Below are 27,258 nucleotides of genomic sequence, written 5' to 3'. Positions count from 1 at the left end.
CAGAGTGAAAATCTCATTCTGGAAACATCCCCCAGGCTGTGGCTAAGCCATGTCTCCGCTATATCTTTTCTTTCAGGAGTGCTAGTTCTGCAAGTTTCGCAGGAGAGCTTCTGTAAAGTTTGGAAGGTAGGAGACGAGATACTGGCAGAAGTAAGGCTGTGAGTACCGGGCGTGAGTCGTGCTTCGGTAGCTCAGTTGGTAGAGCACTTGCCTGCGAAAGGCAAAGGTCCCGAGTTCGAGTCTCGGTCGGGCACACAGTTTTAATCTTCCAGGAAGTTTCATATCAGCGCACACTCCGCTGCAGAGTGAAAATCTCATTCTGGAAACATCCCCCAGGCTGTGGCTAAGCCATGTCTCCGCTATATCCTTTCTTTCAGGAGTGCTAGTTCTGCAAGTTTCGCAGGAGAGCTTCTGTAAAGTTTGGAAGGTAGTAGACGAGATACTGGCAGAAGTAAGGCTGTGAGTACCGGGCGTGAGTCGTGCTTCGGTAGCTCAGTTGGTAGAGCACTTGCCCGCGAAAGGCAAAGGTCCCGAGTTCGAGTCTCGGTCGGGCACACAGTTTTAATCTGCCAGGAAGTTTCATATCAGCGCACACTCCGCTGGAGAGTGAAAATCTCATTCTGGAAACATCCCCCAGGCTGTGGCTAAGCCATGTCTCCGCTATATCGTTTCTTTCAGGAGTGCTAGTTCTGCAAGTTTCGCAGGAGAGCTTCTGTAAAGTTTGGAAGGTAGGAGACGAGATACTGGCAGAAGTAAGGCTGTGAGTACCGGGCGTGAGTCGTGCTTCGGTAGCTCAGTTGGTCGAGCACTTGCCCGCGAACGGCAAAGGTCCCGAGTTCGAGTCTCGGTCGGGCACACAGTTTTAATCTGCCAGGAAGTTTCATATCAGCGCACACTCCGCTGCAGAGTGAAAATCTCATTCTGGAAACATCCCCCAGGCTGTGGCTAAGCCATGTCTCCGCTATATCCTTTCTTTCAGGAGTGCTAGTTCTGCAAGTTTCGCAGGAGAGCTTCTGTAAAGTTTGGAAGGTAGGAGACGAGATACTGGCAGAAGTAAGGCTGTGAGTACCGGGCGTGAGTCGTGCTTCGGTAGCTCAGTTGGTATAGCACTTGCCCGCGAAAGGCAAAGGTCCCGAGTTCGAGTCTCGGTCGGGCACACAGTTTTAATCTGCAGGAAGTTTCATATCAGCGCACACTCCGCTGCAGAGTGAAAATCTGATTCTGGAAACATCCCCCAGGCTGTGGCTAAGCCATGTCTCCGCTATATCCTTTCTTTCAGGAGTGCTAGTTCTGCAAGTTTCGCAGGAGTGCTTCTGTAAAGTTTGGAAGGCAGGAGACGAGATACTGGCAGAAGTAAGGCTGTGAGTACCGGGCGTGAGTCGCGCTTCGGTAGCTCAGTTGGTAGAGCACTTGCCCGCGAAAGGCAAAGGTCCCGAGTTCGAGTCTCGGTCCGGCACACAGTTTTAATCTGCCAGGAAGTTTCATATCAGCGCACACTCCGCTGCAGAGTGAAAATCTCATTCTGGAAACATCCCCCAGGCTGTGGCTAAGCCATGTCTCCGCTATATCCTTTCTTTCAGGAGTGCTAGTTCTGCAAGTTTCGCAGGAGAGCTTCTGTAAAGTTTGGAAGGTAGGAGACGAGATACTGGCAGAAGTAAGGCTGTGAGTAGCGGGCGTGAGTCGTGCTTCGGTAGCTCAGTTGGTAGAGCAGTTGCCCGCGAAAGGCAAAGGTCCCGAGTTCGAGTCTCGGTCGGGCACACAGTTTTAATCTGCCAGGAAGTTTCATATCAGCGTACACTCCGCTGCAGAGTGAAAATCTTATTCTGGAAACATCCCCCAGGCTGTGGCTAAGCCATGTCTCCGCTATATCCTTTCTTTCAGGAGTGCTAGTTCTGCAAGTTTCGCCGGAGAGCTTCTGTAAAGTTTGGAAGGTAGGAGACGAGATACTGGCAGAAGTAAGGCTGTGAGTACCGGGCGTGAGTCGTGCTTCGGTAGCTCAGTTGGTAGAGCACTTGCCCGCGAAAGGCAAAGGTCCCGAGTTCGAGTCTCGGTCGGGCACACAGTTTTAATCTGCCAGGAAGTTTCATATCAGTGCACACTCCGCTGCAGAGTGAAAATCTCATTCTGGAAACATCCCCCAGGCTGTGGCTAAGCCATGTCTCCGCTATATCCTTTCTTTCAGGAGTGCTAGTTCTGCAAGTTTCGCAGGAGAGCTTCTGTAAAGTTTGGAAGGCAGGAGACGAGATACTGGCAGAAGTAAGGCTGTGAGTACCGGGCGTGAGTCGTGCTTCGGTAGCTCAGTTGGTAGAGCACTTGCCCGCGAAAGGCAAAGGTCCCGAGTTCGAGTCTCGGTCGGGCACACAGTTTTAATCTGCCAGGAAGTTTCATATCAGCGCACACTCCGCTGCAGAGTGAAAATCTCATTCTGGAAACATCCCCCAGGCTGTGGCTAAGCCATGTCTCCGCTATATCCTTTCTTTCAGGAGTGCTAGTTCTGCAAGTTTCGCAGGAGAGCTTCTGTAAAGTTTGGAAGGTAGGAGACGAGATACTGGCAGAAGTAAGGCTGTGAGTACCGGGCGTGAGTCGTGCTTCGGTAGCTCAGTTGGTAGAGCACTTGCCCGCGAAAGGCAAAGGTCCCGAGTTCGAGTCTCGGTCGGGCACACAGTTTTAATGTGCCAGGAAGTTTCATATCAGCGCACTTTCCGCTGCAGAGTGAAAATCTCATTCTGGGAACATCCCCCAGGCTGTGGCTAAGCCATGTCTCCGCTATATCCTTTCTTTCAGGAGTGCTAGTTCTGCAAGTTTCGCAGGAGAGCTTCTGTAAAGTTTGGAAGGTAGGAGACGAGATACTGGCAGAAGTAAGGCTGTGAGTACCGGGCGTGAGTCTTGCTTCGGTAGCTCAGTTGGTAGAGCACTTGCCTGCGAAAGGCAAAGGTCCCGAGTTCGAGTCTCGGTCGGGCACACAGTTTTAATCTGCCAGGAAGTTTCATATCAGCGCACACTCCGCTGCAGAGTGAAAATCTCATTCTGGAAACATCCCCCAGGCTGTGGCTAAGCCATGTCTCCGCTATATCCTTTCTTTCAGGAGTGCTAGTTCTGCAAGTTTCGCAGGAGAGCTTCTGTAAAGTTTGGAAGGTAGGAGACGAGATACTGGCAGAAGTAAGGCTGTGAGTACCGGGCGTGAGTCGTGCTTCGGTAGCTCAGTTGGTAGAGCACTTGCCCGCGAAAGGCAAAGGTCCCGAGTTCAAGTCTCGGTCGGGCACACAGTTTTAATCTGCCAGGAAGTTTCGTTTTACAGTGTTGCTTATAGTGATTAGAGTTAGTCCTTAGGATTAAATAAAGCTGTCTCTTCCTAGTACAAGATATTGTGATTCCTTGTATTAGCCACACTTTCTGTCAGCTTGCACTAAATTGTACCTGAAACACTGTGTAGAACAGTATTCATATTGCTGAAGAAACATGTTTATTGAATAATCAAATTTCCCATTGTAATGGGACACCCTTTTATAACATAACCTCTTTTTTATAGAAATAATAAATACAAAGTAACTTGTATAGGTGAACATTATCTCAGCTGTTCAACTAAATTAATTTCATATGATTTGTGGGCATGCCTCTGATGGAAACGCGCATAGTTTTTTTAAATTTTTCCTACAACAGTGCAATTGATAGTTTTATGAAAAAGGAGAGTGTGAAGTCTGTGTGATATAGAAGAATGGGATAAAAGAAAAGAAAATCATAGCAACGGATGGTCCTTCAACAGTTATTTAGTCCTCTGTAACCCAGTAAGTCAAAATTTCAGGCTCAAGAATGTACCCCTAGACACAAGAATTGGAGACAACAAGAGAAAATCAAGATAAGTAAAAAGTTTTTCTTTTGTGTATCTTGTTGTTGTGGTCTTCAGTCCAGAGACTGGTTTGATGCAACTCTCCATGCTACTCTATCCTGTGCAAGGTTCTTCATCTCCCAGTACCTACTGCGACCTACATCCTTCTGAATCTGTTTAGTATATTCATCTCTTGGTCTCCCTGTACGATTTTTACCCTCCACGCTGCCCTCCAATACTAAATTGGTGATCCCTTGATGCCTCAGAATATGCCCTACCAACTGATCCCTTCTTCTAGTCAAGCTGTGCTACAAATTTCTCTTCTCTCCAATTTATTGAATACTTCCTCATTAGTTATATGATCTACCCATCTAATCTTCAGCATTCTTCTGTAGCACCACATTTTGAAAGCTTCTATTCTCTTCTTGTCTAAACTATTTATCGTCCATGTTTCACTTCCATACATGGCTACACTCCATACAAAAACTTTCAGAAATGACTTCCTGACACTTAAATCTATACTCGATGGTAACAAATTTCTCTTCTTCAGAAACGCTTTCTTTGCCGTTGCCAGTCTACATTTTATATCCTTTCTACTTCGACCATCATCAGTAATTTTGCCCCCCAAATAGCAAAACTCATTTACTACTTTAACCATCTCATTTCCTAATCTAATTCCCACAGCATCACCTGATTTAATTTGACTACATTCGATCACCCTCGTTTTGCTTTTGTTGATGTTCATCTTATAGCCTCCATTTAAGACACTGTCCATTCCGTTCAGCTGCTCTCCCACGTCCTTTGCTGTCTCTGACAGAATTACAGTGTCATCGGTGAACCTCTAAGTTTTTATTTCTTCTCCATAGATTTTGATTCCTACTCTGAATTTTTCTTTTGCTTGCTCAATATACAGATTGAATAACATCGGGGATAGGCTACAACCCTGTCTCACTCCTTCCGAAGCATTGCTTCCCTTTTCATGCCCCTCGACTCTTATAATTGCCATCTGGTTTCTGTACAAATTGTAAATAGCCTTTCGATCGCTGTATCTTACCCCTGCCACCTTCAGAATTTGAAAAAGAGTATTCCTGTCAACATTGTAAAAGCTTTCTCTAAGTCTACAAATGCTAGAAACATAGGTTTGCCTTTCCTTAATCTATTTTCTAAGATAAGTCGTAGGGTCAGTATTGCCTCATGTGTTCCAACATTTCTACGGAATCCAAACTGATCTTCCCCGAGGTCGGCTTCTACCAGTTTTTCCATTCATCTGTAAAGAATTTGTGTTAGTATTTTGCAGCCATGGCTTATTAAACTGATTTTGTGTATCTTGTGCCTCATGAAGCTTTCAAAAACTTGTGCACACACACAGAATTTTAATAGTGATGTGTGTGAGGGTAAGATTACACCATCTACTGCATGTCCTTGATAACTTTTTCCATTGTTCATCCTGTTAATTCTCCCTCAATAGTGTGATTGACTCAGTATTTGTGATTCTGTGAAATTGTAATTTTGTATTTTAACTAATACAGAGTGTTTTTTAAAACATTATGCCGGATGTAATACTGGAACTGTATAGTATATAATAATGTGGGTTCGACAGAAGCGTCCGATCCCACGCGTCGGCTTTGACTCGTGACGTAAGGGTGTTGTCGTGTGTGACGCCATGACGGCGCGGAGTTTGGTTTGAGTGTGGTTGTCTCTAGTTCTGTTTTATCTTATTTTATTTACTTTTCTGATCTGTTCGTTCTATCTCGTGAGATTTTTTTTTTAATTTAAAAACACTTATTACTTATTTTAATTATCTGTTTCCTCGAATTTCTGTTTTAGTTTATTATATTTAACTTTCTGATCTGTTCTTTCTATCCCGTGAGATTTTTTTTTTTAAAAAAAGACAAAAAACCCTAATCAGCTACTGAAGCATTTTCTATGGGTTGCAGGGGTTACGACCCCTGGGGAGGTGGGTGGATATTCATGCGTGGCTGCCTTCACTTACACGTTGTAGCTACGCAAGGCGTGTAAATTTGTTTATATTTAGTTTGCCCCCCACCCAAAACACCCCATTTCCCGCGCTTGTCCCGTTAGTGTCATTAGGCTTCTTGTGAAAAGTGTGTGTGTTTGTTTTTGTTTCCACCATATTTGTGACGTCATGGGTCAAAGCAGACGGGTGGGATCGGACGCTTCCGTCTTTTCATAATGTGTATACTAGAACATAAATTATAATCTTGTCATCTGTCTCACTATTGACAACAAAGCTGATGGTATTTCTTTGAAAGCAAATGAGATGTGAATTGTTAATCATTATTGCAAGCACTGGTTTCCATAACTGGATCGGTTGCTTGGGTCATTTAAGTAAATATAGTAATAAAGTTAATAACAACAGAGAACTGCATCAGAGAAAAGGTATATGAGAACCTTTTGATGTTTTTAAATAATTTACATGTTCTGTTGATCATAATTTGACTCAAGTATGTGACTAAATATGGATGGTAGATTTATCTTGAATCAAATTAAATGCGGCACCTACGAGTTTTGACTTGAAGTTTTCCGTGATATTTACAGAAGAGAGAGTTTGGGAAACGAGCTTCTTAAAATGGTTGTTGTAAACACGGTGCTCTACATTATTAAAGGTCAAAACAGATTATTTAATTTTCTTGATTCCTAAATTACAATATACAATTAACTATGTTGAAGTACTAGAGAATATTGAGGAATTAAATATATACAAATTTAGAAGTAGGCAACTCTTAAACAACATATTTTAGTATGTATTTGATTTATTTAAGAGTATGCAGAGAACATTATTATGATTGTTAATAGCCCTCAGTTACATATCCTATCTTCCTACTGAACAATCAATGATAATACACAGTTACTCTTACAAAACTCTAATCAGGTTCAATCCAGTTATGCTCACTTAATCTTTTGCATCTATAATTCCACCTGACGTTATTGCAAAAGTAGCTTCATTCTCAGGAAGTTCAGGACTGCAAAAGAGAAGCACTATCTTATAAAACAAAACATGTAAGACTGTGAGTATCTTAATTTTGTATATGTTATACAAATATATGAATGGCAGCATATTGGCAGTTGCAAGTTACATCTTTCTTGCATTTGAGAATTCACTTGTGATAAGGAGGACTCATCAAACAGAAATATGTATTAATTCACAATAAAAAACACAACCATCTTCATTATTACACTGCTTTAAAGCTGCATCATGCACTCCTTTCTGAGAAACTGATACCATGAAGACAGCCAACCGATAAGGGGGAACCACAACAAAAAAATCAAAATTACCTTTAAAATCTACCAAATTAGTCTGCATAATAGTTAAGAAATATGTTAATCTGGCAGGCAAAACTTCCAGTTATATTTCCAAGGAAGTTTGATGCTGTAACAGAGTGGACTCATATCCTAATTTCACACAGCATTCTTCCATAACAAAACTGTGTTCAGAAATGCAAATAAAGTGAGAAGGAAAAGAAAAGGAGTGGTGAGATATTTTGCATTTACTTTTCAAAGTTTTGAAACGCACCAGGAACATTAATTTGGAGATGCCATGTCATACAACAATGCCAGAGAGTATTTTCACTATTTAAAACATTTGTTACTCTCATCCGGGTCTCTGAATGGTCTGGCCTTAGCCGGCCTATCCCTCTATTCTTCCTGAGTGATGAACTGTCAACTTCAAAAGCTAGAAAGGGTACCACATTAATTTTGTCTGTGTTTATTGGTGGTACTACACATATTGCCTACTGAAGTTAAAAACGGGCCAACAATCCAGCCTCATAATTTTCTTGATTGAATTTTCCTTTGCTTCTACATTCAATATTTTCTAAATTCACTATTTTTCACTTTTGAGTTCACAAGAATGGCATTTCTGGACATTGTGCAAAATAAAGGAAAGACAACCACTCATCTATTGCTGACTGATGTGTGGCACATAGAAATTTGCAAAAGGAAACAGTATTTCACTAGCTTTTGAGCTCTTGCTCTTTCTCTAGTTGAAGTACACACATACACCCAGACAGCTGCACAGACATCCAAACTCACTTGCACACAGCCATAGTGAGACTGATTGCTAATTATTGATAACAGCTGCCTGGGCAAATGGAGATGGGGAGAGGGTAGGAAAGGATGTATGAGGTGAGGAGTGGGTTGTGGGATGGTATGAGGCAGGCCTTTTGACAAATGATTCAGTAGCTGCGCAACAATATAAAGGAAATCGGAGGTTAGAGCATATAAATGGTAGAGTGAAGGAAAGGGGGGAGGGGTGAAAGGAGAGGGAGAGAGGGGAAAGGGGAAGGGAGGGAGGGAGAGTGAGGAAGAGAGGGGGACATAGAGAGAGAGAGAGAGAGAGAGGGAGAGAGAGAGAGAGAGAGAGAGAATGCCCACATGCTTGGGGGGCACAGGGGTAGGAGGTTGGACGAGTGATGGGAGAAGGCAGTAAATGATCTGATCAGGGAAAGAGTAGTGTGGGCAGAGGAGAGAAGGGAAAAGATAAGTTGCGGCAGTAGGAAACAGGTTTGCAGAGGCTTAAGCCAGGGAGATTGTGAGAGTGTAGGACATGTTGGAGAGAGAATTCCCACCTGCATAGTTCTGAGAAAATAATGCTAGAAGGAAGTATCCAAATAGCTCATGTAGTGAAGCAGCAGTTGAAGTCATTTGTTACGTCATGCACAGCATGTTTTTCCACTGAATGGTCAAGTCTAGAATTTGCCACAATTTGGCAGGGGCCATTCATGTGAGTAGACAGTTGATTACATGTCACACCCACGTAGAATGCTGTATAGTAGTTTCAGCTCAGTGATGTATAAGATGCCTGCTTTCACATGTGGCACTACCTTTTATAGGGGAGGAAATGCCTCTGGCTGGAGCGCAGTAGGAGGTAGGTGTCTGTGTGATTGTGTGCAAGAATATGTGTACTTCTGCTACAGAAAGTGCAAGAGCTTGATAGTTCGTAAAATAGTGTTTCTGTTGCATGTCTCTGTCTCTATGCACCACACATCAGTCATCCATATGTGAGTGATAGCTTCTTTTTTATTTTACATATTATCCATCCAAGAATTTCCATCATTATTATATATTTCTGGATTTTATTTATTATTTCTGATTAATGAGGACATGACCAGGCAGACTCAGTACTTCGTTTAAACTGAGCATTTATGCCATCAGAACAGTTACAACTACTATGGAACTCTGGAGAACAGTGAACAGAAAGGCAGTTTTTAAATTATAACTGTTAAAGAAATTTTAATTTATCAAATTAAATTATTTCTACCATAAAGCATACCTGTCATAAATCTTGGCAATTCTGGTTTCACCCCTGCCTTTCCGTAGGGCTAGCCTAGTTGTTGAAGCATGGGCTAATATGTTTCCTCCTATGGGTTTCTTTGGATCTGCCTGTTGGAAATGTGCAGAAACAGCATTTCATCAGTTTTACAACTAGTATATTTAGATATTTCAGGTCACATCCTAGTCGTGATCAACTAACAAATGGTGCAAAATCAGTCAACTCTTCACCAAAGAATTGTTGAAATGTATGTTTATGGCCAATTAAAAAGATCTGCTGAAAATTCCCATCCATCACATCTACCATATTACATGCACAGATAGCAACAACATGAGAACAGATAAAAGTGAATAGCTCATTCTTCCCATGCAATCACAAATCATTTTCTGTAGATTCCATCACAAAGGAAAGCCTTCAGAGATGCACATAAAGTTAAGTTGTACATGAATGGGAAGAAGAAGTCAACGTAGACAGTTTCTGTAAAGTACATTAACAATAACTTTTAACTAGTGAAAATCTACTCACAAATTAGTTTAGTTTACTTTATATTTCAGGAGAAAAACAGATACTTTAAAAACAGTCATTACACCTCTTAAACTACTCAGCTTCTGTTTTTATTTAATACTTCAAACAAAGCATTTATGTAACCTCACACAGAACACTCACACAGAACACTATCAGCTATCTATATACTGACAAAGACAAGAGCTATTTAACACAAACATTGTAATGGAATTGGTATCTGTAAGTCCAAATATTCTGATAAATTGTTGGGGATGTGTCTAATAAAATATTCTCTTTCTTTATTTTTTAATATTAAAGATTTTAAATATCCTACCTCATGTTTACCAGCATCCTGTTAGTCTTTTGAACTAGAATTTGAAACTCCATTCTAAACTCTAGACAGGAATGGAGAGTCTATATGGAAATTATTTTTATTTTTAGTATTGTTGTGTATTGCACATTTTATTCCAAATTCATTCTTTTTATTAACCACAAATACCAATATATATTGGTGTCCGAGTGCAAGAATTCCTAGGTCAAATTTACAGAATAGTCTTCCTACATGCTTCTGTGAAATGAATACTTTTTTTATGTTAGCTGCAGTTCCACAGATTCTGCTGCCATATAATATTGAGAGAAACTATGCAAATTGTACTAGCAATCCTGGCTGCAGGTTGAAGGAATGAGATATTTCTAAATGCATAGCATGCAGAACTGTACATTTTGGCTAACTTGTCCAGGTGCTGGTGCAACCTCAATTTATCATCTATCTGGATGCCTAAGAACTTCACACATGGAGCCTCATCTAGTGTGTGCCAACTGATCTTTACTTTTAGATAATTTTATTTGTTAGGAATTACATAAAATGAGTCTTCGTCTTCAAGAGGTCAGATTCCAGTACTGCTGACAGACACATTAAAACAAAAGAAACTTCTTCTAATTTCTGTAAGTAATAGGTTCCCTTTTCAGTTCTGTGCCTAGCAGTAGTTTTTCTACATTTAATTTGCCCTTTGATACTATTGGAATTTTGTCTCCTGAATGCCAGCCATCTTATTTTCTTGTAATTTTAATTTACTCAGTTGTATCCTCTTTGTGATATAATATGAGACTTTGTAAGATTGAGAGTTAAGCTGTTTGCCACGAACCAGCAAGTCTCCATTATTCTCATTGCTATAATTGGTAAGGACATGTTTGGGTCATTTATGGTTATGCTTGTGACAGCATAGTTCTTGAAAAAGCTTCCAGTGTCACTAGTAAATAATTCATGTAGGTCAAGAAGAGCACATATCCTTGCAGGACATAATATTTTAATTTTTTCCACTTTTATTCCTGTTGTATCAACCCTCTGGGTGTGACTCCATCCATGCAAGGGGAATGCTGTTAACATCATACCATTTTAGTTTTACTAACAGAGTTGGATGAATGAAGTTCACATGAATGCCAACAGCTTGATTTTTTGTTTTACAAGAACGACTTCATAAAATCATATATTGCTTTTTCAGTAGAGAAGCCTTTATAGAAGCAAAACTCAGCTGTTATTAAAAGGTTATCCTCTGTGGTAAGCAGTTTCGTTGAGAGATTTTTTTTTTTTTTTTTTTTTTTTTTTTTTTTTGAAATTTTTGCGAGTTTTCTAGTGTAACAGCTTTCATAAGACGTTTGGTACTGCCCCTTTGGTAAGACAGTGGTTGAGCCTGGGCTGGCGTAGTAACAGATGTTTTGCATAACACTCATGCTTCATCCAAGTGAACACCATCTCACAGTAGTATTGCTGACTAGGGATGCTATGTTTGAGTACCACTGCCACCAATGGAAGGATTGTGGAGCAGGCAGTTCCTATTGCAAGGATCATTTTATACAATAGAAGAGTTCCTGAACTATAGTGTTTAACATTTCTTGTATTAAATTGGTCTGCTGTTTATAAACATGTTCCAAAGTGTCACAACATGGACCACTGGAACAATAGTCACACGGTGAGCACCATATAGTTTGGTGAGAATGCGTCTGTATTTGAAATGCTCTCGTGCCTGCCACCTTGGTCCATGACTGGCTGTATCCTTCCTGTGGCAGGAACTAGTTGAATTTAACTGTGACAGTCTTCTGTTGCCGTAGTGAGTTTAAATTTAGTGTATCTCCAAGGCGTAAGCTTTTGGAGAAATAAAATCTCCACTTCTGACTGGAATCAGTCTTTTCTTTCAAAGGTTTTCTCGAGACCCCACCAGACACACCACTTTCCCCTCATTTCCCATTCTGATCTGATGTGAAAATTGGTCAGCTGAAGTGGGATAAGCTCATGTCTACACCTGGCTCACACCTTTCCCTTGCAGATTGTTGCTGCTTTAATTTGATGGATACGAGTTGGCAGAACCTGTTAGCCTTGTTGTTATCCTGTAATCTGGATATTGTTATGAAACTTTGATACTTTGTTTGCACTTGAATGCACATATTGTGCACTTCCCATGTGTCAAGGTATGCAGAGCATACCACCAATGTATTAGACAATAGATGTCCCCTTCATTGTGTGGGGATGCTCTCACGGGCTATGCCATGCTGTTGCTGCAGTCTTCAGTGTGAGTGCACACACTGCCGACCTATCACATCTCCTCATAGTGGCGCCTTCTCATCACACTGCCGAGGGTTCATGCTGCTTCGTTACCACATGCAGATGCCACTGCCACTATCCCTCATCATTTTGATGCCTGGCACTGCCATATCACGGGGTCCATCAATGCTGCCATCTTAGCCATGTCCTCTGTCAGCACAGATGTTAATATGTCAATGCAATGCATCCTTACTTCTCTTCATTGTCTGTGCTGTGAGCTTGCACTGCAGGAACTCATCGCTGCTTAATCTACTATAGGTTGCTGTTAAGACCCCTCTTTTTTAAAGTTGTCAGTCTACAGAAATCTTGGCCCTAACACTGTAAACATACCTAATATGTGTCCACATACTTTGTCAGAGCAGCCAGAAATGGCTTTTACAGCCACTACTGCTTCAAATGATTAGATGGATTGTCTCATGCTCTTACAAATGCAGGTTAATCAAATGGCACTTGACAGAAAGCCCCTCCCCCCCACCCCACCCCACCCTCCTGTGAAACCTGGCAGGCATCAACACATACTGCTGCAAGCTCTTCCAGGGTGCCTGCAGTGGAGCCCATTGTGTATGTGCCTAATGTTGCCAGTAGTCTCCATGCAGTTACTTTTGTACCTTCATTTTATTGTAAACCAGGTAAAAATGCCACCATGTTCCTCCAAAGTGCCCATGATGTTGGGCAGACATGTTCTTGGTCTGACAGCTTTCTTTTAAACGTAAAAAAAATTAAAACTTTCTGGCAAAGCACTCATGTATGTGGAGTCAGTTGATGTGCTGCATGATGCAGTCATTTTGATGTCCAGGCAAAGGTGTTAAGAGAGCACTAGTCCAGCAAACAGGGTTTCAGTTATTACCAAGATTGATTATCGACACTCTGACAGAAGAACGGAGAGGTTTTCGAAGCACTCACTAATAGCATCAGAACTGTATCTTGCTACACTTATGCCTTAGGGAAGAATCAAATGTGTAATGATGTGCTGGTTGAGAAGACCAAAGTCAGAGCAATTTATATGGCAACAGAAGAATAAAGGGAGAGAAATTTAAATTGTGATTTACTTCAATGAACATTAAACTTGAAATGTTAAAGTTGGAATGAATGTTACTTGAATGTTAAGTGTTAATGTGCTTCACAAAGAAGTTTCCCCCCTTAATTAAGAGTGCCTTTAAATGAATCTAAACTTTCAGAACTGTTCAGATGTGCCTGTCTTGAATAAGTTTGCTTGTACAATGTAGGTTTGTACAGTTGCCGTAATGATCAAATGTTAGCAATAAGGAGCTGTAGCCCACAAACTCTGCATCACTGCTGGTGCACTCTGTTCTCTTGAGAAGCTTATTTAAGTTTGTTTCTTATGTTAGACATTTGTGGCCACCTACACTTGTAGCACACTCTGGGACATACGAATGTAGTTATCTCAATTTTTGGGGGAGAAAATATTAGTAAATTACTGTTCCACTGCAAAGATGGCCAATTGCAATGGAACTGGACTGTGTGTACGCTGGAACTAACACTCATAAAGCCACAGAGATGAATATCTAATCGTGCATATGTGTCAACTTGAAGCACAAATTTCCAGAGGTTTTAAAATGATGAAATTGCTCACCTTTGAATAAATATTTATTTATACAATAGTTCTCTTTAACAAAACTACCACTTTCATATTTCTATTTACAGGACATTATGCTTCATCATTTAAATAAACTTAATTCTCTAATTAATTCTGTAATGGCAGCCGTGCAACAGTACAATTAGATCCACTCTGACAACACATCTTTCTATTCCAGTATCTCAAGGCATAGTGAAAAGTATTATTAATCCAGTGTCAAGGATGCAATATCACCAAAGAGTACCAGCGCCTACACAAAGTTTATTCTCACAGTCACTTTCTTTCATCACTGTAAGCACATTAATTCTCAAGCGCACATAGCATAGAGTTTGTTGAACTACAGTCTGCGCCGTAAAACTGTCAATGCAAGTGATGTAGACAATTCCTCTCAAAATTAGCACATTTCTCATCTCTTAAGTTGATTTGTGTCATTACATCAGGGATTTAACCTGCAGATTGGGAGTGAGGTAAAAGTAGCCTCTCCATCTCTTTGCATAAGCCAGTTTGATTAGCATTAATAGGCAAAGAAGCAAGGTTGTTCATTTTGTCTCCTGTGCTCAGTAATGAACTGCACTGAGCTTTGTCAGTGATACTGAAGACAATAACAACCAACTGCCAGCAGTCTGATAAGTCAAATCACATTGCAGATCACTGTTGTACTCCTTTCTGCACAAAATGCCACATGATTGGGCTACCAAGTGGCAGATGTCCACAGCACAAAAGGCAAAGTTTTCCACAAGGGGTTGCTCCACAAAAGGATAGCAGAAATGGGAGCTCCCAGTGTAACAATACACAATGGGGAAATGAGCGAGGGACAGGCCCTACCACCACCCTCACCCCCAGCCAGAACTGTGAACTAGAAGGTAAGCTCAGAGGGAAGACTGTCCATATATTAGTAGATAACAGAACTCAGTTTAGTGTATTATTTGCATCACAACATGACAATCATGTGCTCAAGCCATTATGGTACAATATAAGTGTCTTAGGTGAGGAGCTAATAATATCAGCTGAAACTTGTTTTGTTGATCTGCAAAACAACACAAAAAAGTATGGGTTTGACATGGAAATAGTAAGGATACAGATGAGATTTTGATGCCATTTTAAGGTATAATTTCCTGTACTATTTTCGGGAGGTGATAGATTACAAGACGTGAACTGTTCAGTTTACTGAAACAACCCACAGTTGTGAGAAACTTGTGATATGAGGCCTCTTTAACAGGCCCTAATAGAACCATATGCATGGGATTTAAAAACTACCATTCCTGCCAGGATCAGAGGAGGTATGGGAAAAGTCCTCTGGATTGATGTGAAAACTTAAATACCACTGAGATCAGACTTTCTGGTCGATCCACTAGGCCAGAATGATGTCCTTGACCAGTTGCAAATCCATGTTAAGAGAAGCTTAAGTCAACCAGAAGTTTTAGGAAGTTTGTGTTGACAATTTTGGTCAATGAGTTATTGAGATTCCACTTGGAATGATTTTGGCAGGTGGAGAAGCGATTATGGAAACAGAAGTTCTATGTGGATAATGGTTTAAGCAAAGTAGAAAGAAGAATTTGCCAGTGAGAAAGGTTTGTGCAAAAGAAATCAGTTGTGAGAAAAGTTGGCACATTTGCCTAAGACAGCACAGAATCTTTTGTACCAAGTTCTGGATGACCATGCACGGTTGTTTGAGGAACGGCAATATTTGCCAGCAACTGACCTCGTACAGTACAAAATTTCCATGGGAGATGCTAGACTGATTGCTCAGAAACCATATAAAGTACCATTTCATTTACAATTGGTTGTTGAAGAAACTAGTTAGTAGCAGCTGGCTGCAGGGATAATTCAACCCTGTGCAAACCATAGTTGTCACCCATTGTTGTGGTCCTGAAAAAGTCATTAAATGGAGAAAAGTCCTACCATCTATGTATCGATATGAGAGCAGTAAACAGAATCACCAATGCTGACACTTACCCTCTGGCCAAAACATTGGACCATTTAGGGAATTGTAATTATTTTACCATCCTTGACATGTGCTCTGGGTACCACCAATTTTTGATTGCACCATAAGATCGGCCCAAAACTTCTTTTGTGGTTCCTTCTAGATTTCTCCATATACCTTTCGGTGTAAGGAATTTGCCTCCCACTTTTCAAAGGTTTGCTGACTTACTGTTGAAAGATATGAAGCCTACTACATGTCTTGTGTATCTGAATGACACAATAATTTTTTCAAGAACAATTAAGGAGAACACAGAGAGATTAAGGAATGTGTTGTCTAGGTTGCAAAGTGCACACCTAAGTTGGAAGATAGAGAAGTGTTCTTCCTACGTCACAGGTCCAATACCTGGGCATATTATTAGTGCAGGTGGAGTTAAGCCAGACCCTGGGTTGACAGAAGCTGTAGGCAATTTTTCCATACCTACAAATGTTAAAAGGGTTGCTATCATTTGTGGACACAGCAAATTATTATCACTGTTTTGTGGAGGTTTATGCTGTGATGGCCAAGCCATTGATGAAATTGGTAAAGAAGGGTGTTCAATTTGAGTGGACAGAGGAATGTGATGAGAAAAATTAAGGACATCTTAATGAGGTCACCGTTGTTAATCTACACAGATTTTGAAAATCATTTGTTCTGTCTGCATATGCATCTGATTATGGTGCCACGCAATTTTCTCAAGAATACATTTTTGTGGGAAGGTCTACAGGTTACAGCTCTAGACAGATGAATTCAACTGAGATTAATTACAGCACTACCGAGAAAGATTTTTCAGCTTTATGTTTAGAGTTAATTATTTTAAATGCTACCTATATGGATGCAAGTTCACTATGGTCACTGACCAGTCTGCACTTGTTTGGATGTTAAGTTTAAAGGATCTTAGTAGCCACTTAACTCAATGATCATTGAAACTGGCAGAGTATGATTACACAGTACATCACAAGCAGGGCCATCTCCATCAAAATGCAGATGCAAGTCAGAATATTCTGACAGATGATGTTTCAATAGAGGAGGTAAAGGAAGCACAGGAGATAGATGTAGAATGTCACCAGTATGCATCTCACCGACAATTTGTCACTATATTGCAAGACACCCTTGGGTAACAGAGTGGTAATACCTAAAGCACATTATGGCACAATGTCATGCCAGTTTATAGGCCTGCCACAATGGGAGACATGCCACAAATGCTAGGACAGCTTCTTGTTTTTAGTGGAAAGGCAGACAAAAAGATGTATGGAAATATATTCAAAACTGTTTACCTCATGCACAGAGAGTACCTCCTCCAAGGAACAATATCCCTTTACAGATCCTCCCAGAAGCTACAAAACCATTTCAAACTGTCATATTAGATGCTGTTGGCCAGTTTCCACATAGCACCCAAAACAATAAATAGATCTTGTCTATTCTTTATCACTTTTCTCAGTTCTTAATTGTAGTACCACTCACAGAGAAGACCACTGAAACAGTCGCTTGCACCTTTGTCGGTCACTTGGTTCTTCCTTTTTGGACACCTCAGTGCTATATTAACTGACGAAGGTTACAACTTCATGTCTGCCCTATTTGTACAAGTATGTAAACTGTTAAGAACGAAGGAATGGCGTATGACACCGCAGCCCAATAGCAGCCTCAAACGTGTCATTAGACAATCATTCAAATTCTGTCTTATTACATGCGGAAGGTTCACATAGACTGGGATATGTAAATTGCTTTGGAAGACTTATGTTACTACTGTGAACATGGAGGATGAACTGTGCTTTTCAGCACTGTTTGTAAACCCCATAGTGAAAAACTGATTTTTATTATACTGCTAGGACTATAATATACACTATGCTTGAACGTGAACTAGATATTCATAAGTCAAGCCATTTTTATTTATTCACTTAAAGGCAGGCATGACATATATATTTCATACCAAGCCAGTCCAGGGCTATTTTAAGAAGACACATTACATATTATCATTATTATTACTGAGATCCCCTTATTTGTCACACTGATGTGCAATTTGCGATCTACATGGGTAAGTTTGTCACTGAAGAACTGTTGACGCAGCTCTATGTGAGTCATCAGTCCAGTGCCCAATTGTCATGGTTGCAGGTGAGTTGAACACAAATAATTATAATTGAATATATAATAATATGAATATAAAGAGGGAAACATTACACGTGGGAAAAATATATCTAAAAACAAAGATGATGTGACTTACCAAACGAAAGTGCTGGCACGTCGATAGACACACAAACAAACACAAACATACACACAAAATTCTAGCTTTCGCAACCAATGGTTGCTTCATCAGGAAAGAGGGAAGGAGAGGGAAAGACGAAAGGATGTGGGTTTTAAGGGAGAGGGTAAGGAGTCATTCCAATCCCGGGAGCGGAAAGACTTGCCTTAGGGGGAAAAAAGGATGGGTATACACTCGCCACACACACATATCCATCCACACATATACAGACACAAGCAGACATATTCAAAGATTCTCATGAGTTGTCTCCAGGTGGGTCAGATACATGCATGTGGGCTGAGTCTGTATCTCAGTTTCCAGGAGCTGATTGCATGCTGACAGCTCTTCCTTTGCCTTTGAATATGTCTGCTTGTGTCTGTATATGTGTGGATGGATATGTGTGTGTGTGTGCGAGTGTATACCCGTCCTTTTTTCCCCCTAAGGTAAGTCTTTCCACTCCCGGGATTGGAATGACTCCTTACCCTCTCCCTTAAAACCCACATCCTTTCGCTTCCCTCTTTCCTGACGAAGCAACCGTTGGTTGCAAAAGCTAGAATTTTGTGTGTATGTTTGTGTTTGTTTGTGTTTGTTTGTGTGTCTATCGACGTGCCAGCGCTTTCATTTGGTAAGTCACATCATCTTTGTTTTTTGGATATATAATAATAATAATAATTATTATTATTATTATTATTATAATTGAAGTGTGGAAATAAACAAGAATTCACATTCAAAATAGAGGCACCCTGTCTCAGCAACATTGACTATGACAAGAAATGATATAAGGGAGAATATGACAGAACTCTTAACAGTTCAAACAGATGTGAGGCAATATCTTTTTTTACTAACAAGACTCAAGAAGCAATGATAACATGAGATGTAATGATGCCAAGCATTACCCTCAGATATTTTCAAAAACCTTCACAAGTTTGAGAGTTTAAGAAATAAAATACACTAAAAAGTTACATCAGAATTAATAATGGGAAGAGTTGATAAAACCCACTGCTGCTCTAGGTACTAATAATGTTTATTGTGTTTAGCATAAGGTTATTGAGCTCTATCTTGCTATTTTTGCATTTGTGTGTGTTAAATTTTATGATTTTGTTCTGTAAAGTGTGACAGATTTCTCCCTCCCTCTGAGCTGGGCCATAGACTTAAGTGAATTTTGCGTTATGTATCTACTGATAATGAAAGTGTTACAGCAAGAACAAACATGATTTACGTAACATAATAGTACTTCATAGAGCCAATGTAAGATACAATGAAGTACAGGTTGCACATGCCACTGAACACATTGACTGGACAACAGTATTACAGGCTATAGAATAGGCTGAGCACTCATTTGCAACTGCTTAAACAATACTGTTTCCTTGGCAGCTCACAAGAGAGCACACCCTGGGACTGACTCATGTGGCCTCTATAAGCAGGCGTGTGAACTGTACAGATGCTTGATCTCTGAAATCTCTTGTGTCATCAGTGAAGATATATCACTTCTCCCTTCTAAGGAGTGAGAAAGCCAAATACATACACATAAAAACTAGGTATAGAAAAATACATGATACAGAAAAAAGCAAGGTACTGAAAAATAAATCACTGGTACCAAAAGTAACATTGGTACCGAAAAAAAGCAATGGTGCCATGAAAATAAGCACTGGATTCACAAGGCACTGAGCTTACTAGTCACAGAAAAGACCAGTGTCAGCACTGACAGCCATTCCATCATGTGATGAAGGTGGATGCTGCAACATGTGGCTTGCAGGCCCTGGTGAGCAAGTGCACAAGTGATGGCGGGACGGTGTGGCACCCTGGCCCCTCTCTCGTGAGAGGCTGCAGAGCAGAACTGGGGGCAGCATCTCCACAGAGGCATCCTAGGTGAGGTCAGCAGTCAGCGCCAGAGCTGTCAGTGGGGGTGTTGGAGACGATGGCCACACAGGACCTAGCAATGGAGGTGGTGGCAGCTGTGTCGTCAGGTGCAGTGGGGGCTGCACCAGCGACAGCAGTCGAGGAGTGGGGCAGAGGTAGGGACACCAGGAAGTGACTTGCCAGACAGTGATCCCCACTGTGGTGCAAACCAGACTGTCTGTGACACAGGAACAGGCATTGGCAGTGGCAATGGCAGGGGTGGCAGTTGGCTCTCCGGAAAAGTCACCACCGTGTGTGTGTGTGTGTGTGTGTGTGTGTGTGTGTGTGTGTGTGTGTGTATGTGGAAACAGTTGGTCAAAGTGACAGGACATCCACTCTTCAGAAGTGCAGATGACACACAGGCACCAGCCCAGATGACTCTCAAAGATGACAGGAACTCAGTTCAGTCAGCGGCTGAAACCATGTGCCCAGACAGGTGCACCTGGCCAGAACCGTCTCAGAGCTAGTGACGCCAGCGGATGCAGTGTTGGATCCAGCAAGTGGAGGAGGATCTCAAATACAGAAGGTGAAGGTGCTGATGGATGAGTGAAAAGCTATGAATACAGCAAATGGTATAAAATAACTTCAGGCGACCTGCTGGATACATGCCTCCACCCCTGAGTTTTAAATGTCCAAACCATGTGTTCAGCCTCACCATTAGATTAAGGAAGAAATGGGGGAGCTGTGAGACAATGAACACCGCTAACCTGACAAAAAGATGCAAAGTCTTGAGAAATGAACTGGTGGCTGTTTTCGGTAACCACAATACACAGAAAAAATTGCAAAAGCAGGGCCAAAATAGTGGCCACCATGAATGTGGACAGACAGCATACTATGTAGGGAAACTTGGAATAGGCATCCACTACAATGAGCCAATACTGATTTAGGTCAGGCCCAGCAAAGCTGACATGTGGACGCTTGCATGGAAGCTGCAGCATAAGCCAGGGGGAAGACACCCGTGGGACCACCTGTTGCTGAACACAGCGAGTGCAAGTTGTGATAAGCTGTGTAATGTCCCCGTCTATGCCTGGCCAATACGCATGCTGCTGAGTGAAAGCTTTGGTGTGAGGTGTCCCCCAGTAACCGACATGGCGAAGCTACAACACATTACAGCATAAGGAAGTGGGCGTCACAACCTGGGGAGCAGCTTCCTCAATAGCTAACAAAAGAACCCCATCAAACACAGAAAGGTGGTGCTGGAGGGAGAAGTAATTATGCAAGGGATCCAAGGTACAGCCTGCAGGTTTTTCCAGCCACCTGTGCTGCACAAAAGAGACCTGACTGAGCACAGGATCCGATGCTATCGTGGCACTAGTGATAGGAAAAACATCAGCTGCATTCTGGTTCTCATTATCTAAATAGAAGCAAAGGAACTCATCGTGATTGAATGCCAGGTTGGCCTGATTGGAAGGTGAGTTAAGGCACTGGCGTTAGCGAGTTGTGCAGTTGGCCAGTAATTGATCTAATGATGATAATGGAAGAGAGAGAGAGAGACCACCACTGCAAACAATGCACTGCTTTGTCTGGCACTGAAGCCAAAGGTGTAAAGAGGGCAACCAACAGCTTTTGATCCACGAGTAAATGGAGAAGGCATGAAATTTCTTGAGGGCAAACACAGTTGCTAAAGTCTCAGAAGCATAACCAATGGGTCGTTCAGACCTGTCCGCATATTTGTTCACAACATCATGCAAAGACCATGCTGAGGAGCATTTGTAGCCAACACAAGATGCTGACCCAGCTGGCCAGACAAGGAGCAGATTGAAGGTTAGATTTAAGCAAAATAAAAACTCAGTCACTAGCTGGAGAACAGAAAAAGTCACATTTTTATGCAAAAGCGCATGCAGGGGCTGAGCAACAGTGAATGCATACAGTAGAAACTTATGGTAGTACGCAACTTTACCTAGAAACACCTTTAGTTCCTTAATGGCGGTTGGTGCAGCAAAGCTGCTATCGTATCAATATGGTGACACAGGCTTGACCCCTGTGTGAGAAACCTCAAAACCTAGGTACTCAATTGAGATTTGGCAAGATTACACTTGAGACTCACAGACTGCAAAACTCGACACAGAGGCTGTCAGCTGTACTAAAAAAAGCTGACAAATTGTGAGCAGGTTAATGACGCCAAAAGGCAAGCCTCAATACTGGTATAGCCAAAAAGGTGTATTGACAATGAGAAGGCACCTAGTGGCCTCATCCAAGGGGAGGTGGTGGTATGCTTCCAACAAATCAATCTTGAAAAAGTAGTGGCCACTTGATAATTTTGTGAGCCACTCAACAGTGTGGAGCATAGGGTATGTATCTTTTATGGACTGTGCATTAATTGTGGCACTGAAGTCACCACAGAGGTGAAGCTTATCCATCGGCTTCTTAATGATGACAAGTGGTATAGCCCATTCACTGAAGAAACAGGCCGAATAACACTGAGCAACATCAAACTGTCTAATTTAGCCTTGACAGAGTCACGAAACATGACAGGCACCTGCCATGCCCCCCCCCCCCCCCCCCAAAAAAAAAAGAGGGCATCTGCACTCTTCGATGGTAATGTGGCGTGAAAACCAGTAGCGCAACTGAGCCCAAGGGAAAAGAGCAATGAAAACTCAGTACGGTGAAACTCCAGTTGCTGATACTGAACCTGATCTGAAACTAAATTTACCTCATCAGCAATAGAGATACCAAAAGCATTCAATGCATCTATCTCGAACAGGTGTGCAATATGGGAATGATCCACAACAAGGAAGGTGAGAGGGTGAACAACAGATTTGTAAAAGATTGGCACGGACAACTGACCTAGGATCAGAATGTGCGATAACTAACCAACTTCTGTGAAACCTGTGTGAGGGGAAGGGAGCTCAAGTCCTCTTACATTTGTGGGTTTACTAAAATCACTCCAACTCCACTTCCACTTGCATTTTTAGCAGTTTATTAAACACACACAAGTCAATAAACAATTTGTTCAGGCAGCGAGTCATTGTAGAGATACAGTTTATGCCCGTTGGTACTAATGTGTTCACTATGTTTCAAGAGGAGTTACACACTGATGCAACGTGACCTTTCTTTCAACAGTTGTTGCAAATAGCCCAAAGCTTAGGACATGCAGCATGCTCATGTTGGACAAAGCAGTATGGGCACGATGGAAGGGGGGTACATGGCCACTGACGTGACATGGCCTGTTGCTGTTGTGGCCATAACTGATGCTGCCCCATGTGATGTGGAGTCGAAGGTTGTACTGCTGCAATGGCTTCCCTGCCATTCTAAACACTTGAACCGTGCCAAACAGGGGTTGTCTGAGCAACTTCAGATACCACTCCCCATGCAGTAATCTGATCGCAGGCAGCTCATGACATGTCAAAGGACTGTGCTATATTCTCACATTGAAGTGCTTTTCCACAGACTACCCTATCTGGGACCAGATGAATAAAACATCACACATCTTGTGATCAGCATAGGATTTGTGATTGGTACTAGTGACAAATTTACAATGATGGCTCAACCTGCATAATTCTGCAGCCCAGGCTTTGTAAGATTAGTTTCGACATTTCTAACAATGGTAAAATTCTACACATGTTGCAATGACATGAGTTCAGTCACAGTAATTGATGGAGAGAAGCTTGCACATTCCATCAAATGATAAGCTGGATGGTACTTGCAAAGGCACAAATTGGCATAACAACTGATACATGTGCAGCAAAAGCCAGGAAGGAAAGAAAGCCCTACACAGGTTTTTGTTGCCTATACAAAAACCCAGAAATGTTGGTGTAATCATTTCTCATAGGAGTCCCAGTCTTCAACCAATTCATCATATGCCGCAAAAGGTGGCGGTTGCACTGGTGAAAGAGGAACCTGCCGTGAATACGCAGATGCCACTAGATTTGAGAGCAGTGATGAGAGCCTGCTGTTTTCTGCGGAAGCTTGCTGCTGGGCAATGATACGTGGGGGTATTTCTTCCAGTGAGATGATGTCAGGTGACTTAGCACTGACACTAAGACACAGAGAAAACATAACCTCACTCATCACCAAGTTTGTTTTAGCAAGAACAAACATGATTTATGGAACATGAACGTAAGATACAATGATGTATAGGTGGCTCATAACACCAAACACATTGAATGGACAACAGTGTTACAGGTTATAGAATAGGCAAAACACTCATTTGCAATTGCTTAAATAATACTGTTTCTTTGGTGGCTCTCCAGAGCCCTCCAGGGGGCCAACACAGGTGGCTTCTATAAACAGACCTGTGAACTGTATGGATGCCTGATCTCTGAAACTGCTTGTGCCACAACTGAAGGTACTTCGGAAAGGAACTGAACATGTGTTGGTAAAAGTAGGTAGAGTGTGCAATTATAATTCATTCATTTATAAATATTATTGTTAAGGAAAAGCTTCCCTGTGTTCCACAGTTGACAGAAACTGTGTTCAATGTAAACGTCCACACAGCACAGAGATCCAGCTCACACTTGCTTTTGCTTTGTCTCTTCCAACACCATTGGTGCTGCACCATTACCGAAAGTTGGCCTAATGGTAGAAACTATGCTTCCAGGTGAATACTGGTGCACCACCATCCATGAGGTTTTGAGGTACAGCTACCACTAAGACCGCCCCTTGGAGAGCAGAGCTCTGTAGCCATGAGATGCAAATGTGAACCATCTGTGGCCAGCATATGTTTGGGCTTCACATGCTCTGTGCTGACATCAGTGTGAATGCAATGGCAGTGGGACAGCGGTGATTGGGCGGCAGAGCATGACATCACTCTTGGCAGGCTGAGCGCTTGGTGGGCGTGGCTTCGCACAGACCACTAGGGACAGCAGTGACAGGCAGTACTGTCCAGGAGATGTCTGTGGTGATATGTGGCTGGAAATGTTCAAAGGAGAGATCTTACCTTGGAGGACACTGACACACAAACAAAGTCTGGTTAAATGCAAATAAAAAGATATGAAACAAAATGATCATGCAAATGTCCTGTTCATAATGCACTGAGCTGAGTTTTGTCACATATCCAACTCAGAAACATAGCATGGCAGTCGATGTGGCCTCGACGCATGCAGCAGCAGGAGCACAGAGACTATGGAGAGTCTAGGCTTACAGAAACATGGTGTCTTCAGGATTCAAACCTGGGTCCAGGAACTGCAACAGACAAGGTGATGTGGGATTGGTGTCCAGGGCTCGACAGGAACATAATGCAGAAACCAGTGCAGGAGTTCATGCAGCCTCAGTGTCCAGTGCAGTCGAGGCAGACAGATGTGACAGTGGGTCCAGGAGCTGTGACAGACAAACAACCAGTGAGACGAGAGGTGACATCCAGAGCTCAACTGGAGACAAGATCACAGCTGGTGAGGTGACCTTAAAGAGACAGTGTCTCAACAGCAGGTAGAGACAGGGTGCATGCTGGCTGCATTGTGCAGTGTGACATCATTATGATGCACCACAGGCATTTGAAGCACACACGGTGGCTGGCTCATGTGACATAGTCTGCTGGCTGCTGTGGTAGGGGTGGCTGGCACACCTGTGTGGAGTGTGACCTGAGAAGCTGCCTGGGTGGGGTGGGCATGGGCTGAGGCACATGTGGCTGTGCAGTGAGTGCTGTGGCATTTGTATGTCTCTGGAGGTATACTCCTCAGTAATTGAGCACAGTCTGCCTGAATGGTTACATGGGGAGCATTGTCAATTGACAGGTCCTCTGCCAGGTTAAAGAAGTGAACAGCATCCAGGATGGTCAAGACATAGGCTGGCTTGACTTGGTCAATGGAGACTTTAGTTGGCTTCTCATCACATTCGATCTGTAGAGTTTTCTCATTGCGGCTGACCATGCGGTGTGGTCCCGAGTAGGGCAACTTATGTGGTGGCTGTACCACATCTATACATAACATAACATTTGTGCAATGCTGCAAGTTGACATGAACAAATACACTGTTGGTGCTGTACCATGTCTGTGTATGCAGTTGGAGGCTGGCCATGTGACCTGCGCAGTGGTGGGGCCAAGGAATCATTTGGTGGTGGTACCACCTCCATGAATTCACCAGGGATGGCGAGCAACTGACCGTAGATGAGGTCTGCAAATGAAACTCACAAGACAAGGAGTAAGTGTGGTGTCACCGCCAGACACCACACTTGCTAGGTGGTAGCCTTTAAATCGGCCGCGGTCCATTAGTATACGTCGGACCCGCGTGTCGCCACTGTCAGTGATTGCAGACCGAGCGCCGCCACACGGCAGGTCTAGAGAGACGTACTAGCACTCGCCCCAGTTGTACAGCCGACTTTGCTAACGATGCTACACTGACAAATACGCTCTCATTTGCCGAGACGATAGTTAGCATAGCCTTCAGCTACGTCATTTGCTACGACCTAGCAAGGCACCATTACCAGTTTATATAGAAATGGAAATTATGTACAGTCAAGAGAGATGTTCTACAATTATGGATTAAAGTTAAGTATTACATCAACTACATACTTTATTTGCTACTAAAAATTCCCTTAACTGTTCCAGACCTCACGCCAGCCTGCGTGAGCTTAAACACGTGTATTTCGGCCTCCTCTAGCAACACGGTGTTGGCTTTTCTGCCAACACTTCAGTAAGAGTGGAAGTGCTTTGACCCAGATGACTTTGTGACCTGTCTGGGATGCTTTTAGCATCCAACAGAACCGTTTGGTCATGCCATTAGGTGCTGGGTGGTAGCTGGTCATTTGATGTAGCCATACATCACACAGTCAGGAAACATGCGTAAACAGCACACTGTTGAACTGGCATTATGTGACTGCGGTAGCTGAAGTGTGCCACACTTGTGTCAACGAAGGCAGTGGCAATGGTCTCGGTGATGATATCCACTACTAGCATTGCCTCTGGGCAGCATGTGAAATGGTCCACCATTGTCGGTAGATACCAAGGCATGCCTTGTAACAGATGAAGTGGGCCCACAATATTTGGGTGGACATGTGCAAAGCAGTATGTTGCATCAGGGAAGGTGCTGATTGGTGCATGGGTATGTCTCCTGACTTTGGCACACTGGCATGGTGTGCATGTGCATGCACATATGCTCATTGGTGGCAGTCTTTCCAGAGTCCTGGCCAGATAATACTTGAGGGCACACATCACTCTTCTGTTTTTGTGTTACATCCTCAAAGTTCACGGGGGAGCTGATAGCAGCATGATCACAGCACAAGCAGTCAATGACAATGTTGCCCATCCCGTGAAAGTGTTGAATGTTGGTGGTGAACTGCAACATGTACCCCAGCTGTTGTAGTTGGCGAGGTGAACAGTTGATGTTGTTCCTCTGAAATGTGTGAGTTATCAGCTTGTGGTCGGTTAAAATGATAAAAGGGCAGGCTTTTGCTGATGAATGGAAG

At 42.4% G+C, this 27,258-nt stretch overlaps 1 protein-coding gene and 1 non-coding gene across 2 annotated transcripts in view; one reads left to right on the top strand and one right to left on the bottom strand.

Annotated features, from left to right (window-relative positions):
* The first annotated feature begins 1,683 nt into the window (after window positions 1-1,683).
* Window positions 1,684-1,758, top strand: Trnas-cga. Its single transcript has one exon. It is a non-coding gene; the product is annotated as a tRNA-Ser (tRNA).
* A 4,923-nt stretch (window positions 1,759-6,681) lies between these two features.
* The window catches only part of LOC124787847 (meiotic recombination protein DMC1/LIM15 homolog), a 141,666-nt gene continuing 121,089 nt past the window's right edge, over window positions 6,682-27,258 (bottom strand). Inside the window, exons 9-10 of the mRNA XM_047254800.1 lie at window positions 9,120-9,229; window positions 6,682-6,810 (exon numbers count right to left, since the gene is read on the bottom strand). Coding sequence (XP_047110756.1) covers window positions 6,741-6,810; window positions 9,120-9,229 — 180 coding nt within the window. The 3' untranslated portion in view covers window positions 6,682-6,740. The remainder of the gene's footprint in view (window positions 6,811-9,119; window positions 9,230-27,258) is intronic.

This window comes from Schistocerca piceifrons, chromosome 3 (genome assembly GCF_021461385.2).
Source record: "Schistocerca piceifrons isolate TAMUIC-IGC-003096 chromosome 3, iqSchPice1.1, whole genome shotgun sequence".
Classification (NCBI taxonomy): Eukaryota; Metazoa; Arthropoda; class Insecta; order Orthoptera; family Acrididae; genus Schistocerca; species Schistocerca piceifrons.
The sequence above is the reverse complement of the archived record's forward strand: the minus strand, read 5'-3'. Positions and strand labels throughout refer to the sequence as shown.